The sequence below is a fragment of the Camellia sinensis genome, chromosome 10 (genome assembly GCF_055761805.1).
Source record: "Camellia sinensis isolate YWXY chromosome 10, ASM5576180v1, whole genome shotgun sequence".
NCBI lineage: Eukaryota > Viridiplantae > Streptophyta > Magnoliopsida > Ericales > Theaceae > Camellia > Camellia sinensis.
In genome coordinates this window covers 28,569,527-28,583,225 of record NC_138970.1, presented here as the reverse complement: position 1 = coordinate 28,583,225, position 13,699 = coordinate 28,569,527, and the positions used below count along the sequence as shown (strand labels likewise).

General features: G+C 32.7%; 1 protein-coding gene across 2 annotated transcripts; it reads right to left on the bottom strand.

Annotated features, from left to right (window-relative positions):
• Nucleotides 1–4,319: 4,319 nt before the first annotated feature.
• On the bottom strand, nt 4,320–13,693 carry LOC114281652 (solute carrier family 40 member 2). Of its 2 annotated transcripts, none has more exons than XM_082891202.1 (8): nt 12,876–13,693; nt 10,825–10,975; nt 7,249–7,445; nt 6,605–7,084; nt 5,899–6,070; nt 5,617–5,770; nt 5,412–5,522; nt 4,320–4,877 (listed from the first exon to the last, which is right to left on the bottom strand). In XM_082891202.1, exons 1-7 carry the CDS (start codon nt 13,010–13,012, stop codon nt 5,419–5,421), a joined length of 1,395 nt encoding a protein of 464 aa, XP_082747328.1. In that variant the 5' UTR covers nt 13,013–13,693; the 3' UTR covers nt 4,320–4,877; nt 5,412–5,418. The 2 variants fall into 2 exon arrangements, with proteins under 2 accessions (XP_082747328.1, XP_082747327.1); XM_082891201.1 differs by having other exon boundaries at nt 5,633–5,770.
• Nucleotides 13,694–13,699: the final 6 nt, after the last annotated feature.

The following is a 13,699-nucleotide window of genomic DNA, read 5'->3' as shown; positions in this document are numbered from 1 at the left end:
TAAATTCTACACCATATGCCCATCGCCATATTTACAAGCTATTACTTGTTGATAAACAAGTGTTTTCTTTTTCAAAATAAACCTTTGCTTAATTTTAAATAAGGAATAATTTAAAAAGAGTGAAGATAATTATTCACTGTAAGACCAAAACACTAGTATAATCTAAATACGGATTCAAGGAAGATTCAACTAAATAGACAGGTTTTTTGAATAATAAAGTTGAAACTTGTGCAGTACTAAGACCAATTTTTTATTCAATTCTCTCTCTTTTATTTTAATTTTTTTCTTATTAGTGCATTTTTTATATTGAATTCTAAATGTCATTAAATATTAATCAAAGACATTTGATGAAATTGAAACTAACATATCAATATACAAAGAGTTATGTCTGTATCGATCATTGTGCATGCGTGCCGCCCTTTGAGACTTGGAGTGGGACAATCAATTTAGGAGCCTTTTAAAAGATAATTAAAAGGGTAATGCTAGGGACACCAAATTTTCTACCAAACAAATGACCAAATGTCTCACATGGGTGTGGGGTCCGCAATTTTGTGGGTCCCACACCCATGTGAGACATTTGGTCATTTATTTGGTAGAAAATTTGGGACCTCTAGCATTTTTAAAACTAATTTTTAAATTTTTTTTTACTATTTGATGTGAGAGATAATGTTATCCAAAATTAATTAAAAATTCACTTTCGATTTTTTTGACTTGTTGAGCATCTCCAACGGTAGTAGGCATTTTACCTCTTTAAATATTACTATAAAATATATATTTTATTTTGCCTATCAACTGTTTTATGTTTTTATTCCAATCATGCTCTTTATTTTAGCTATTTATTCAAATACTATTAATTTTATAGAATGCCACGTCAACAACAAAGATGGAGGGAAATGATCCTAATGATTGAATGTATTTTGCCTAGCGTTGAAGGCTAGCTACATGTAGCTAGTGAATATGAATTGAGCCAAAATGCCTAATCATATGCCTAGTGCATTGGAATTGAAAAAAATAAATCACACTAGGCATTTTAACTAACAAGTATTATATGCCTAGTGCATTGGAGATACTCTAATCTTGAACCTTTTCTTTTTTTTTTGGGTGAATACTTAATCATATCAAATCTTGAAATAACTGCATTTTCAAATATTTTCATGCTCTAATTTGATTATCCCTCCGGGTGGGGGAAGAAAAAAGAAAAAGAAAAAAAGAAAGAATAATGTTAGATATCTTAAAAATTTTACTAAAAATTTTAACAAATATCTCACATGTCGTACACCCATTTAAGACATTTAGCCTCCGTTTGGGAAGTGGGTTGGCTTTTTAGCTTTTTGACTTTTTTGGCTATTTTAGCCTGGGCTTAAAAGCTTGGTTTGGGAAGAGCTTTTTGACTTTTTGGCTTTTTTGAATTTTTTTGTGAGAGAAGAATGTAATGATTATGGGTTGGATGTGATATTTTATTTGTTATGACTAAAATAGCCTATTTTTTTTTGTGGCTAAAATAGCCAAAAAAGCCCAAACCATGACTTCCCAAACGAAGCCTTAGTATAATATTTAGTAGAAGTTTTTGGATCTCTAACATTTTTGAAAAGGAAAAGGAATTTGAAGGTGTTCAAGTTGAATAAAAAAAAGGAAAATGTTATAGATTCCAAATGAATTACCAAATGTGAGAGATTTGGCAGAATATTTCATAATTCATTTAGGGTCCCTACTGTAACTCTATAAAAAAAATTTGACTTGAGTGAATAAATGAGAGTATTTTCCCAACATATTTATAAAATATGCACAAATGTAAGCCAACTCTACAATTTACATGATTAATCTCTTCTCTCTCTCTCTTTTTTTTTTTTAATGGTTGAGAAAAAAATGTGAAACCACAAAGTTTTTAAATCCATGTCTGAGTTTAGTTGCTTTAGTTTGGTTTTGAGTTTTTAAAAATAATTTTTTTAGTTTTTTTTTCAATGTGTGTTGTTATTTTTAGTGTTTTTTTTTAAGATTTTAGTCTTTTTTTAGATACACTTAATCCAAATGTACATAAAAAATAAAATATTTATAAAGAAATCTAAAAAGAATTCAATACATAAATAAGAATACGAAAATATATCAAATTTTTGTATTCTTTTGTATTTAGTGAATTATTTAAAGTTTTTTTCATAAATTTTATAATTTTTAAATGTATTTAAGTAGATCTAAAAACTATAAAAAAAATAAAAATAAAAAAAAACTTTGATTAAAATCGAAATAATTCACCAAAAACTAAAAAATACGAATTGAAAATCAAAAACAAATTTTGAAAACTTAAAACTTAACAGATAGACACTCCAATTAAAACTGGGCTAGTGATTTCAAAACTCAATTTTTTTTTTTTGAACTATTGCAAATTAGTGGGATGGTGAAGGATTATTTACATTTTCATGGCGGTGCAATTTTACTGTGTGCATTGTGCAAATACTTCATGTGCTGATTAATTAGGGTTCTTAACTTCCTTGATTAAATATTTTGAATTATCTTTTCTGATTTTAATTTTCAAAATGTCATTATCTAGGAAAACCCTTATGCTGTGTTTGGTTGAGGGATTTGGGGAGGGATTTGGAAAGGGAAATGAAAAAGGTGTGTGAAACTAGGTGAAAATGTAGGTATATTTTATTTACATTTCACCTAACTTTTCCCTTTTCCTTTCCAAATCCCTCCTCAAATCCTCCAACCAAACACAGCGTTAGGAAAAAGCACATATGATGTAGCAACAAAAATTTGTTTTAATAATAATGATGAAATTATGATAATACGATTAGCTACAACTGGCAATCAACTCACTTCCAGGCATAAATTCAATTCAAGGTCTACATTTCTATTTTTTTATAGGAAAAAAAAAGTATATTGGTTTAAAAGCAAATAAGTACAGAAAGATGATTTATTCACCTTAAAATCTCTCAGTGTAATTTAAATAAAAAAAATATTAGGAATCTTTACATATTTCTGTAAAGCGAATTTACTCTCAATAATTTGAGAAATTTCACTGTATCTCTTTAGTAATATTAATAAGAGCTCTCCCATATTAAATTGTCCATTTTTTGTTAGAATTAATATCATTTTAAAAGTTAGAATTGAAATAATTAAAAATTTAGGATTTAATTTGTTACTAAAATCAAACCTTAATTTTTTTTATTTATAAATTTTCTTAAAAATAATTGCCAAACACACTTAATTATCCCTCGGCCTTCTAGATTTTTAAGTTGATTCCTGATCGATGGCGGCATCGGCAGGGCAAAAGAATAGGTCAAACATGTGCAGCCAAACATGCCCAAGTAATCTTGAGCATAAAATCAAATTGATAAATTGTTTTTACTTAATTATTCCTATCAGCCCAGAAAAGCCTTCACCAGAGTCACTTAAGTTGTGTGTGGTAATGGATTTGGAGAGATATTTGAAAAGAAAAAATGAAAAAATAAGTGAAATATGATGAAATATAATTATATTTCACATACATTTCATATATTTTTTTTCTCTCTCTCTCTCTTTCTAAATCTCTCTCCAAATTCATAAACTAAACACAAATTATTTTTTTTTTCTTTTTGCATCCTCAATTATTTTTATTTTATATTTATTATTTTCTTTCTTGGACATGACTGATGAATCGTGTAATGGGGTTTAGATGAGTCAAGAAGTCAATTATGGACTACCAAATGGTCGATCTTAAATTTTCCTGATGATTTAAAAAATAATAAGTAAATAAATAATTGTTGTTATCAACTAGTGGGGATAGCTGCTAGTATAGGTTACATGTATTATGTATAACACTTGCCTGTATTGATGGTCGATGAGTTGTTCACGCTGGCAGATTCAAAGATGTTCAAAAGAAGTCAATATAAAAATTTGAATAGAACAAAATGAGATGACGTATAGATTTTGTTTAAAAGTATTTTATTTTATTTATAAGTACTGAAAATTGTATGGTACTCAGCATAGGTCTGTTTACTATAAACACTCTCATGGGATTGTTTTTGGCATGTCTTTTTGGAATAATTACAAACTAACAGTTTTAAATATTAGTCGATACGTATCGTATTACACATATCTAAATTTTAAATTTTTAGATATTTATTGATATATTAATTAATATTATATTTAGCATCATGAGATATATAATTATATCGAAAGTACCAATATATATCTCGATACCATTATCTAAAACCAATACAAGTTTTAGTAAAGTGACAGAAGAATTGTCATATGAAAAACCTTATGCAACCATGATAAAATGAGAGATGAGCACGAGAAAGGAACTGTAGCCCCTAAATCCAAGTTTCTCTTGCAATAAATTTGCTTACAACAACATACTAATAAAAAAGATTCCACAATTCAACTTAGCATAGATGCCTGTTACATGGATATCAACACTAACATCAATTATTTACAAATGAGGCGAGAGTGTCAACAAACTCAAATCCATTACAATAAAAATAAAAAAATAAAAATTACACCTATTCTGACGTGAGTTTATGATGATTTTACAAATCGTGGAAACAAGTCGTATTTTTTTTTCTTTCTTTCTTCTTTTTCTTTTTCTTTTTCTTTTTTAATGATAGAGAGCCTGTCCTGGGCAGAATCCTTTAGACCAAACCGAAAAAGGTAAACTTGAGGTTCAGACTTCAAAAGCCATCCTCTAAGCATATCAACTAAGCGAACGGGATGGGATTCGAGCCCTCATTGTTGGTAACGTGGGGGAGCATTTACCTCGGATGATTCCTCAGGGAAAACAACAGAATCAACTTTTCAAAGTGAATGAGGTGCTTGCGGACGCAATAAATGTGCAGACTGTATAGTCCTGCAGCCAGGGTCACCAACACGAACGATAGCATTATCAACGTCCAGAAATCCTGGCACATGGGAATTACATAGTCGAGGGCGAGTTAAAATAAATTTCAAAGAATAATTGTCTCAAAGAAAGCTATCTTTCAAGTATGCCAATCCTTATGCTGTGTTTGGTTGGGGTTTTTGGGGTGGGATTTGGAAAAGGAATGAGAAATGTAATCCTATTTATGTTTGGTTATAATAAAAAATATATGAGAAAAGAAAGGGGGTAAGAAATAAATAAAGAAATAGGAGACCTTTTAGGACATCAATTCTATTTTATAACCAACACAACCAAACATAGTTGGGATTTGTAATTCTATTAATTCTTTCTCCTTTTCCTTTCATTTCCATTTCCCTTTCCATTTCCCTTCCCAAATCTCCCAACCAAACACAGCGTTAGAGATCATGCAAATGTGAAATGCTGAATGAATGTTGGCTATGGAACCGTATAGTAGAGAAAATTCATCTGATTTACATCAATTTGGAACATTACAATGTGTGATTTACATAATATGCCTCACCAAAATACAAAGATCAATAATGCCAAGAATGATCACCTGGGGATCAGAGACGATTACGCCCATAACATATGTCATCAAGTCGAGAACAGACTGAAGTGAATTTTGTACACTCCCCACTACTATGCGATCCGATTCTGGAACTTGATCCTATCCGAGTAACATTTTTAGAACATAAACAGAAGAATTCATAACCGTTTGATACAATTATGTAAAAAAAAAGAGAAAAAAAAAAACTTCTCACCGTTTGATACGATTACCTGCATTTGTTGGATGACAGATAAATCAAACATCCACAATCCAAGGCGCGATGCAGCCACTCCGCCCATCAGCACGTATGCCGATACAAGCTTGTTTTGTACCCATATCGAAGCTACGCATACTAAGAGGCAAATCCACTGCATCAAAATTTAGGGACACCAAAAATCAAAATTCAGCTCGATGATCATGCTTCTGATAGCAAATTGAATCGATTTCCCAAAGTGCTTTCATTGATTTCATTTTGTCTGTTTTTTTTTTTTTTTACCTGAGACCAGATGGACCAGAGTCCTGTTCGAAGCGTTGAAATCCGAGACTGTAAGATAGGATAGAGAAATGTTGCAGCTATTCCTACCGTAGCGCTCACTCCTCGGGCGATTCCTATAACATATGCAGGAATGCCCTCCCATTCTAATGTAGCAGTCATTAGAGTTCCAAAGCTGCAATTGGAAATCGAGTCGGATAGTGAGTCAGAGCCCTATGGCAATGAGAGAAATATTTCAGAGAGTACCAAATTATCCTAAGTTGTGCAGAAGTAACATTAAATCTAATTTTATTGCAACTATGAAATTGATACATGTGAGGAGACACAAGAGAACCGATTTGAAAGTGGTATAGTGGTATTCCTTCCAATTCTGCATTTCAATCTTCTAATTTTGTTTTATATAGTAAAACCATGGATTTAAATAGTATCGAAAAATGTATCGGTTTTAGTTATAGAACATTAATATTAGAAGTATCGAGCAATACATATAGGAAATCAAATGTCGCAGCAATAAAAAAAAGCTTTATAACAATCAAATTGGCCGTATCAATTATGGTTTTCATTCTAACTAGTATATGAGGCGTATCAATATTAGAATGACAAAAAAATTAATAATACTCTTAATCGGCCAATATTTAAAACCATGTAAGACCTAAAACAGACCATTAAACAGATTACATATCGAAAATCAATGTTGTTAGAGGCTAACCTGAGCACAGTAAAATACAACAAAGCAAGAGCTACACCGGGAAGTACCACATCTTGCTGCAAGTACACTCTCCATGAAACAACATATTGAATCTTGGAAAACCGCTCGATTAGTTTCCCTATCCAGCTGTTTTTGGACAACTCCGAATCATTTTCATCATCAGAAAGCACCGTACTTTTCGCCCCAGAAGTAGAAGGGCTCTCTTCCGGAACTGGCGACGACCTCGAAACCCTCTTTAGGCTCCCTTCGCGTAAAGACGGAAACCCATTGTATACGGACATTAGCATCCAATATTGCAAGAAAACAGATACGGTGTTCCAAAGCGATAAAGCAAAAGCCGATGCTGTTAGAGATACGAAACTGATAATGAAGCCGGTCAACACGGGTGCGAAAAGCTTGCAGATTAAATCAATGCGTCTTATAACCGAATTCATGCTCGTCAGAATTTCCGCAGGGTGGCCTTCTGATATCACCACCACCCTGTAATTTGAACATAACTTCCCTTTACAGTCTAAGAAATACGGACACAGACATATGACACGACAATTTGGGACTAAAATGTAAGCAAAAGGTAGAATCATGGATTGTAATTACTGATTCGTGACAACAAAATTAACATATGCTATGGGAATACATGTGGGTACCATTCTCTCTCGATCAAGATGGTTCCGGCGAGAGTGGAAAGCACGCCGATAGCTCCAGAAATATTGGTTATTATGACAAGTGACACGAATGCTATGGAATTTGAAAATTGTAAGTCTGGGTGGACTAGCAATGCGACCACCGTGCCTCCGGCAATGAGAAAAGAGAGATTCTGTGTTAACAGCCAGAGTTGTAGAACCTGCCAATGTAGAACAATGCATCATAAGCATCACGGTAACATGGACATGTGACACGTCACTTCTAAAAAAAAAAAATGAAGGAAACAAAGCCAAAAAAAAGAAGAGGAAATGTTTTGGATCTAATTTGTAAGTTCTAATAACTCTAATGTGTATAGGATTCATTTGATATGATGTTTTGATTTTATGTTTTGTGTGTTTTTTTATTTTTTTTTATTTTTTTTATTTTCCACCTCACTAGAGTTCAATTAGAACTTTAGTTTTAAATGGATGTATCATTATTGAAAAAAAACAAAAGAAACAAAGCATAAGGGATATGCAAAATAAATGATTTTGATTTTTATATATTTATTAGGGTAAATTACACTTTACATTCCTATAGTTTCACCCATTTCTCACTTTGACCCTTTATGTTTGCAATTCTTCCCACTTTCTCAATTTGTTGTGCATTATATTTTTTTTTTGAAAACCTCCTCTTTCTCTCTCTGAAAACCTCCTCCCCGGGCCTCATTTTGGGCCGGCCGGCCGCCGCCTTCGGCTATGGCGGTTGGCTGGCCCAGTCCTTGTGTTTGTTTGTTAGTTTCCCTTTAATAAACTTGATCCCCCCATTTTTTTCCCACCTTGGTTTGCTTTGTGGGCTGCGATTTTTTTTGGTGTTTCGGTGCCCGCCATAGATGTTTCGCTGCTGTAGTTGTATTTCTTCAGGGATTGCCTAGAACATGGGTCCTTATAGAGGAGGAGGTTGGTGTTGGATCGGCTGGAGGACGTCCAAATTTGGTGAGGATCTTCATTCGTGCGCTCTTTCGCGAGTAGGAGCTTGAGGGAAGAACTATGGTTCAGATTTATGGAGTAGTATTGATGCTTTGTTTGGGGGGAAATATGAGTGTCATAGTCGTTCCAGATCTGCCTGGTCTCTATTCGAGCGCTCCTCTTCGAGTGGGAGTTTGAGGGGTGAACCTCGTCCCGGTTATGGAGGTGTCTCAGCGGTTGATCGGTATTCGGATCATCATCTGCCGAGTTTTTGTAGCGGGTGTGTTTGACTATAATAGTAGGAGTGTTTGAAGGGAGGAGGCGGCACAAGGGAGCTTGCAGTTAAAGTGGCGTGGGTAAGCTTGCAGATAAAGTGGCAGAGGTGGGTTTGGAAATCCAATGGTTGGAGGTGTAGGGCCAATGGTGTGTTCCGGCCATAGTTTTCAGTCAGGGGAGATTTTTGGAGTTGTCGGGCAAGTGTTGTGCAGCAATCTATGGAGTTTTTCCGGCCATAGGCTATGGAGTTTTCCGGCCAGAGAACATCCTTGGCAGGAGCTGGCGTGGGTCTTGGCGTGCAGCAGGCGTGGGCCTTGGCAGGAGCAGGCGTGGGTCTTGGCGTGTAGCAGGCATGCAGCAGGCGTGGGTCAGGCGTAGGAGTGTAGCTGGTGGGCGTTGGAAGTTGGAACAGCATAGGTGAAAAGTTTGGTTTTAAAATTAGCAGGTGGGCGTTGGTTTGGGAGTTGGGTTTTGGTTTTGACTTTTGGTTTTGTGGGTTAATTTGGTGGGGTTTCATGTAATTTTTTTTTTTTTTTAGTTAAGCTCTTCTTAACTTTTTTATTTAAAAAAAATTGTGAGGCCAAGGGGTTGGTTGTATGGATGCGAGTAGCAGTAGTAGGAGTATCTTGTACTTTCCGAATCTCTCTCGATGCATGTCATCTTCCTGTACCTTTAATTTCATGCTGTTAATGAAATTTTTCTTTGCCGATCAAAAAAAAAAAAAAAGTTTAATTTTTTCCACTTTGCCCCTTCGTGTTTGCAATCCATCCCACTTTGACCCTTCATATTTGCAATCCATCCCACTTTGACCCTTCATATTTGCAATCATTCCTACTATATTCCTAGACTAACTTCCATAAAAAAAACTAACAGAATCTGCCACATCACTTACACATCAACTCCATGTGTGATGTAAAAAATTCACTAAAGATGCAAAAAAATAAAAAATAGAAAACAAAAAAATGAGAGTTTTTTTAGTCTTTAGTGAACTTTTTTTTTTCAAATTTATTCATAGACATTATTACATTATAGATGCATCTAGATTAGATGCAGATAAAAAAATAAAAATAAATTTAATTAAAAAAAAACGTTTACTAAAGACGAAAAAATGAAATATACTGACTCAAATACCTGTATTGTCAATTCTGAAATAAAAAATTTAATATCGTTTTTTTAGTCTTTGGTGAATTTTTTTTTTTTTTAGTTAAATTTGATTTTATTTTTTTAGCTACATCTAATCTAGATGCATCTATAATGTAATAATATTTATGAATAAATTTTTTAAAAAAATTCACTAAAGACTAAAAAAAAAATTCAATTTTTTTGTTTTTTATTTTTTATTTTTTGCATCTTTAGTAAAAAAATTTACATCACATATGGAGTTGATGTGTTAGTGATATGACAAATTCTATCACTTTTTTTATAGAAGTTAGTCTAAGAATAAAGTGAGAATGATTGCAAACATGAAGGGTCAAAGTAGGAAAGATTACAAACATGAAGGGCTAAAGTAGAAAAGATTACAAACATGAAGGGCTAAAGTATGAAGGATTGCAAACATGAAGAGTCAAAGTAGAAAAAATTACAAACATGAAGGGCTAAAGTAGGAAAAATCAAACTTAAAGGGCCAAAGTGTAAAGGATTGCAAATATGAAAGACCAAAGTAGGGAGGATTGTAAACATAAAGGGCCAAAGTGAGAAAAACCAAACTTAAAGAGCCAAAGTGAGAAATGGGTGAAACTTTAAGGAGGCAAAGTGTAATTTACCCTATTTATTATGTGTCATATATATAAATATTTCATTTTAAATTTAATAAAAACATGCAACAAAACAGAATTTTTAAAATTTAACGCATGATGGATTAATAGGTATAAATCTACATTATTTTTCTTCAAATTGCCCTCTTAGGCTATGTTTAGTTCATAAATTTAGGAAGAGATTTGGAAAAGAAAAGAGAAAAAATAGGTGAAATGTGAATACAAAATATCTATATTTCACTTAGTTTCACACACTTTTTCTCTTTCTTTTTTTAAATCTCTTTCCAAATCTATAAACCAAACACACTTACGAGGCATCTATTGGTCAAAAAATGTAAAGAGACGAATATGATAAACAAAAAAATGTCAAATATTGATGGATAAAGAAACCACTAAAAAACTCATCTTAACTACTAAACAAGTACTCCTATTCAGAAATTATTTGAACACATTTCAATTTTGAGCCAATTGAATCTCATCAATTTAAAAATTTTGGGTTCTACAACAAAATTGATTCATTGTGACATTCACCCACATTGGTATAAATTTCTAAATTTTGTTGTAGTACAAAGGGTGAAAAATTATACAAGTCAAGGCAAACCTTCACGTATGATAAGCGATCGACCCATTGTCCAACAAGGGGACCGAACAATACAGTGGAGGCAGATTCCACCACGCCGTAGAGAGCAGCCAGGAGTAATGAGTTGGGACTAAGATTAATCATGTACAAACCAACAGAGAATTCCCACATCCTGCAATCAAGTAACCACGATGATGATCGATGAAAATAGAATGCATAAAAGGTCACTCCCTCTAGTTCTTGTTATCGTTGTCTATAGAGGTAACTTTGAACATAATTTACACAAAGTAACTGCCCTCAAACAAACCGCGCTCCATAATTGGAGCTGACTTTTTTACCATTACACCAAGTAAAATTCGTGCTCTTTAGACCTAGAACACAACAAGAGTACTAGGCAAAATCCTCTCCAAAGTTGAACTATCCCAACAATCAATTTACTCAATTTAGATTTTCGAACTTTTAAATGGTTGATGGTTATGTAAAAGGTTCCCAATTCACAATTTTTTATTTTTATTTTTTAAAGTAAGCGTTTTTTATCCAAAAAAATAATAAGAAGAAGAAGGATAGAAAAATATGTACAACAAAACTCCAGTCAAAAAATGAAAACAAGCCTAAAAGCAATTCTCTTGCAAGCCCAAGAGGCCCTAATAAAATATGGATAGTTATGGACAGTCCTATGAATCGGATTTATTTATCATTAAGTTAATACATAAACAAGTATCAAAACGATAAATTTTTCAGGTACATTGATAAATTTATTAATCTAACAAATAAGGTTCATAACTATAGATAAAAAAATAAAATAAAAATTTGAGTAAATTATATTGATAAATAAATTTCTCATTCACAGGTCTTATATATTCATAAGTTTTTCATTCAAGACGGGTAAATAAATCCAGTAATACACTCCAAAAAAAAAAAGAAAAAAAAAATCTCCACAAATCAAGCAACTAGAGAAAACAATATTTCATCACTTTGATCTTCTCTTTATCCCAAGGCATCCTAACTATTGGATCATGTGAAAATTTCGAAATCGATACCAAGGGTTGTATTGAGTAAGATAGAAGACATGAGATTTGATTAAATAAGTCCAGTCACACACTTCAGAAAAAATAAAAAATAAATAAATAAATAGAATACCCTTTCCAAATCTAACAACTACAGATAACAATATTCCATCACTTTGATCTCGTCTTGCTCCAAGGCACCCCAACTATTCGATCATATAAAAATCTCGAGACGAATAATTGGGGTGTATTGAGTGGGATAGAGTACTAAAGATTTGGGAGTAGATGATCCCGTGTTTGTTACTTCATACTAAAATTATGTAGAAAAAAATTCATATTACGTAACACGAGGGATTAGCTTTAACATCACAACCACAAGTTCTACATATCAATTTTTATAATTTATATTTTGTTTACTATTACTGTGATGAGTTTGGTGGAGCACTTATTCGTGCACAAGTTGGGATAAAATTTCAATTTGAGAGCTGAAATAACTATGATAATAAATTCACTATTATTATTATTATTATTTTTTATTTTTTATTTTTTATTTTTTATGAATCGGAAAAACAAAATGTTAAATTAAAATGAAAGAAAGAAATAGATCAAATTTAGTGCAACTGATTAATCACCCCAAAAGAAGAAGAAAAAGAGTTAATTTACAACCCTATGTTGATATAAACAAAATCAATCCAAAACCATTACAAAAACCCTAAAGAACGATTAAATCAAAGTAAAATAATATTAAAATATACAGATAAAATTCAAAACTTTTCATGATCATCATCAAAATACCACTCATAATAAGAAAAAAAATGAAACGTAGATCCACCCTAGTATAGGGATAATTCCCAAAAATAAACTGCGAAATATTAGACAAGGAAAGAAATAAATTAAAGAGGAACAAATTAAAAATACAAAACATGTAATACCATCTGAGCAATAATGCAATATATAATTTAAGAACTATGAAATACACACACAAACCCCAAAATCCTAAAGAGGGAATGTCGCAAAAGAAAGGAAACGAGGTCTGGTGAGAGAGAGAGAGAGAGAGAGAGAGACCTGGCACCCCATCTGGCCAAGAAGTGGCCAACATACAAATAGATGAGAAGAGAAGAAGAGAAAGGTGGTTGTTGAGAAAGAAGTGGCTCTTTGATCATCATCATTTGGTTCGCTTTTTCTTCTTCTTCTTCTTCCATTTCTCAGCTATGGCTTCAAACTGAGAACTTGCACTTCTTTGAGGTTTTGCTTTGTTCTTGTTCTTTTTTTTCTCTCAGATGTTTATAATGATTATTGTTAGTTATGTCATGATGTGCTAATAATGATGCTGACGATAATGATGATGGTTTTTCTCTGATGGATCTCTTCAAAACCAGCACACAGATAGCCGACGTGGTGCAAAAACCAGTTATGAATTACCCTCCTATCCAACCTAATTAAAATAATCCCAAATTATATTAATGGTTTGTGTATTTTGTTGCTTATGTCAATTTAATTTTTATATATTTTTTTGTATTAAGTTTGAGTTTTAGTTTTTTCCATTCGGTCCATTTGGGAGCTGGGGTTTTTTAGTAATTTTTTTATTTTTTTTATTTTTTTATGAGGTGAAGAAATTATTAAAACAATTTTTTAGTTGAATAAATAGTTAATTGGCCAAGCCCCTTGCGGCAAGTTAGCGTGTAACTGCACCTTAGGGTACTATACCTTAGGGTGCTGTGAAAAAATGCCAGGATTCGAACTAATGGAATAGCTACAGCCCTTTAAATGGTATATTAATTTCAAAAATGCGGCAGACTCCCAATAAAACCGACCCCCAGTGACCTCCAGTGCCACGTGGCACTGGGTGATTGGAAGGAAAGAAAAAAAAAAAAAAAAAGAAGGAAATT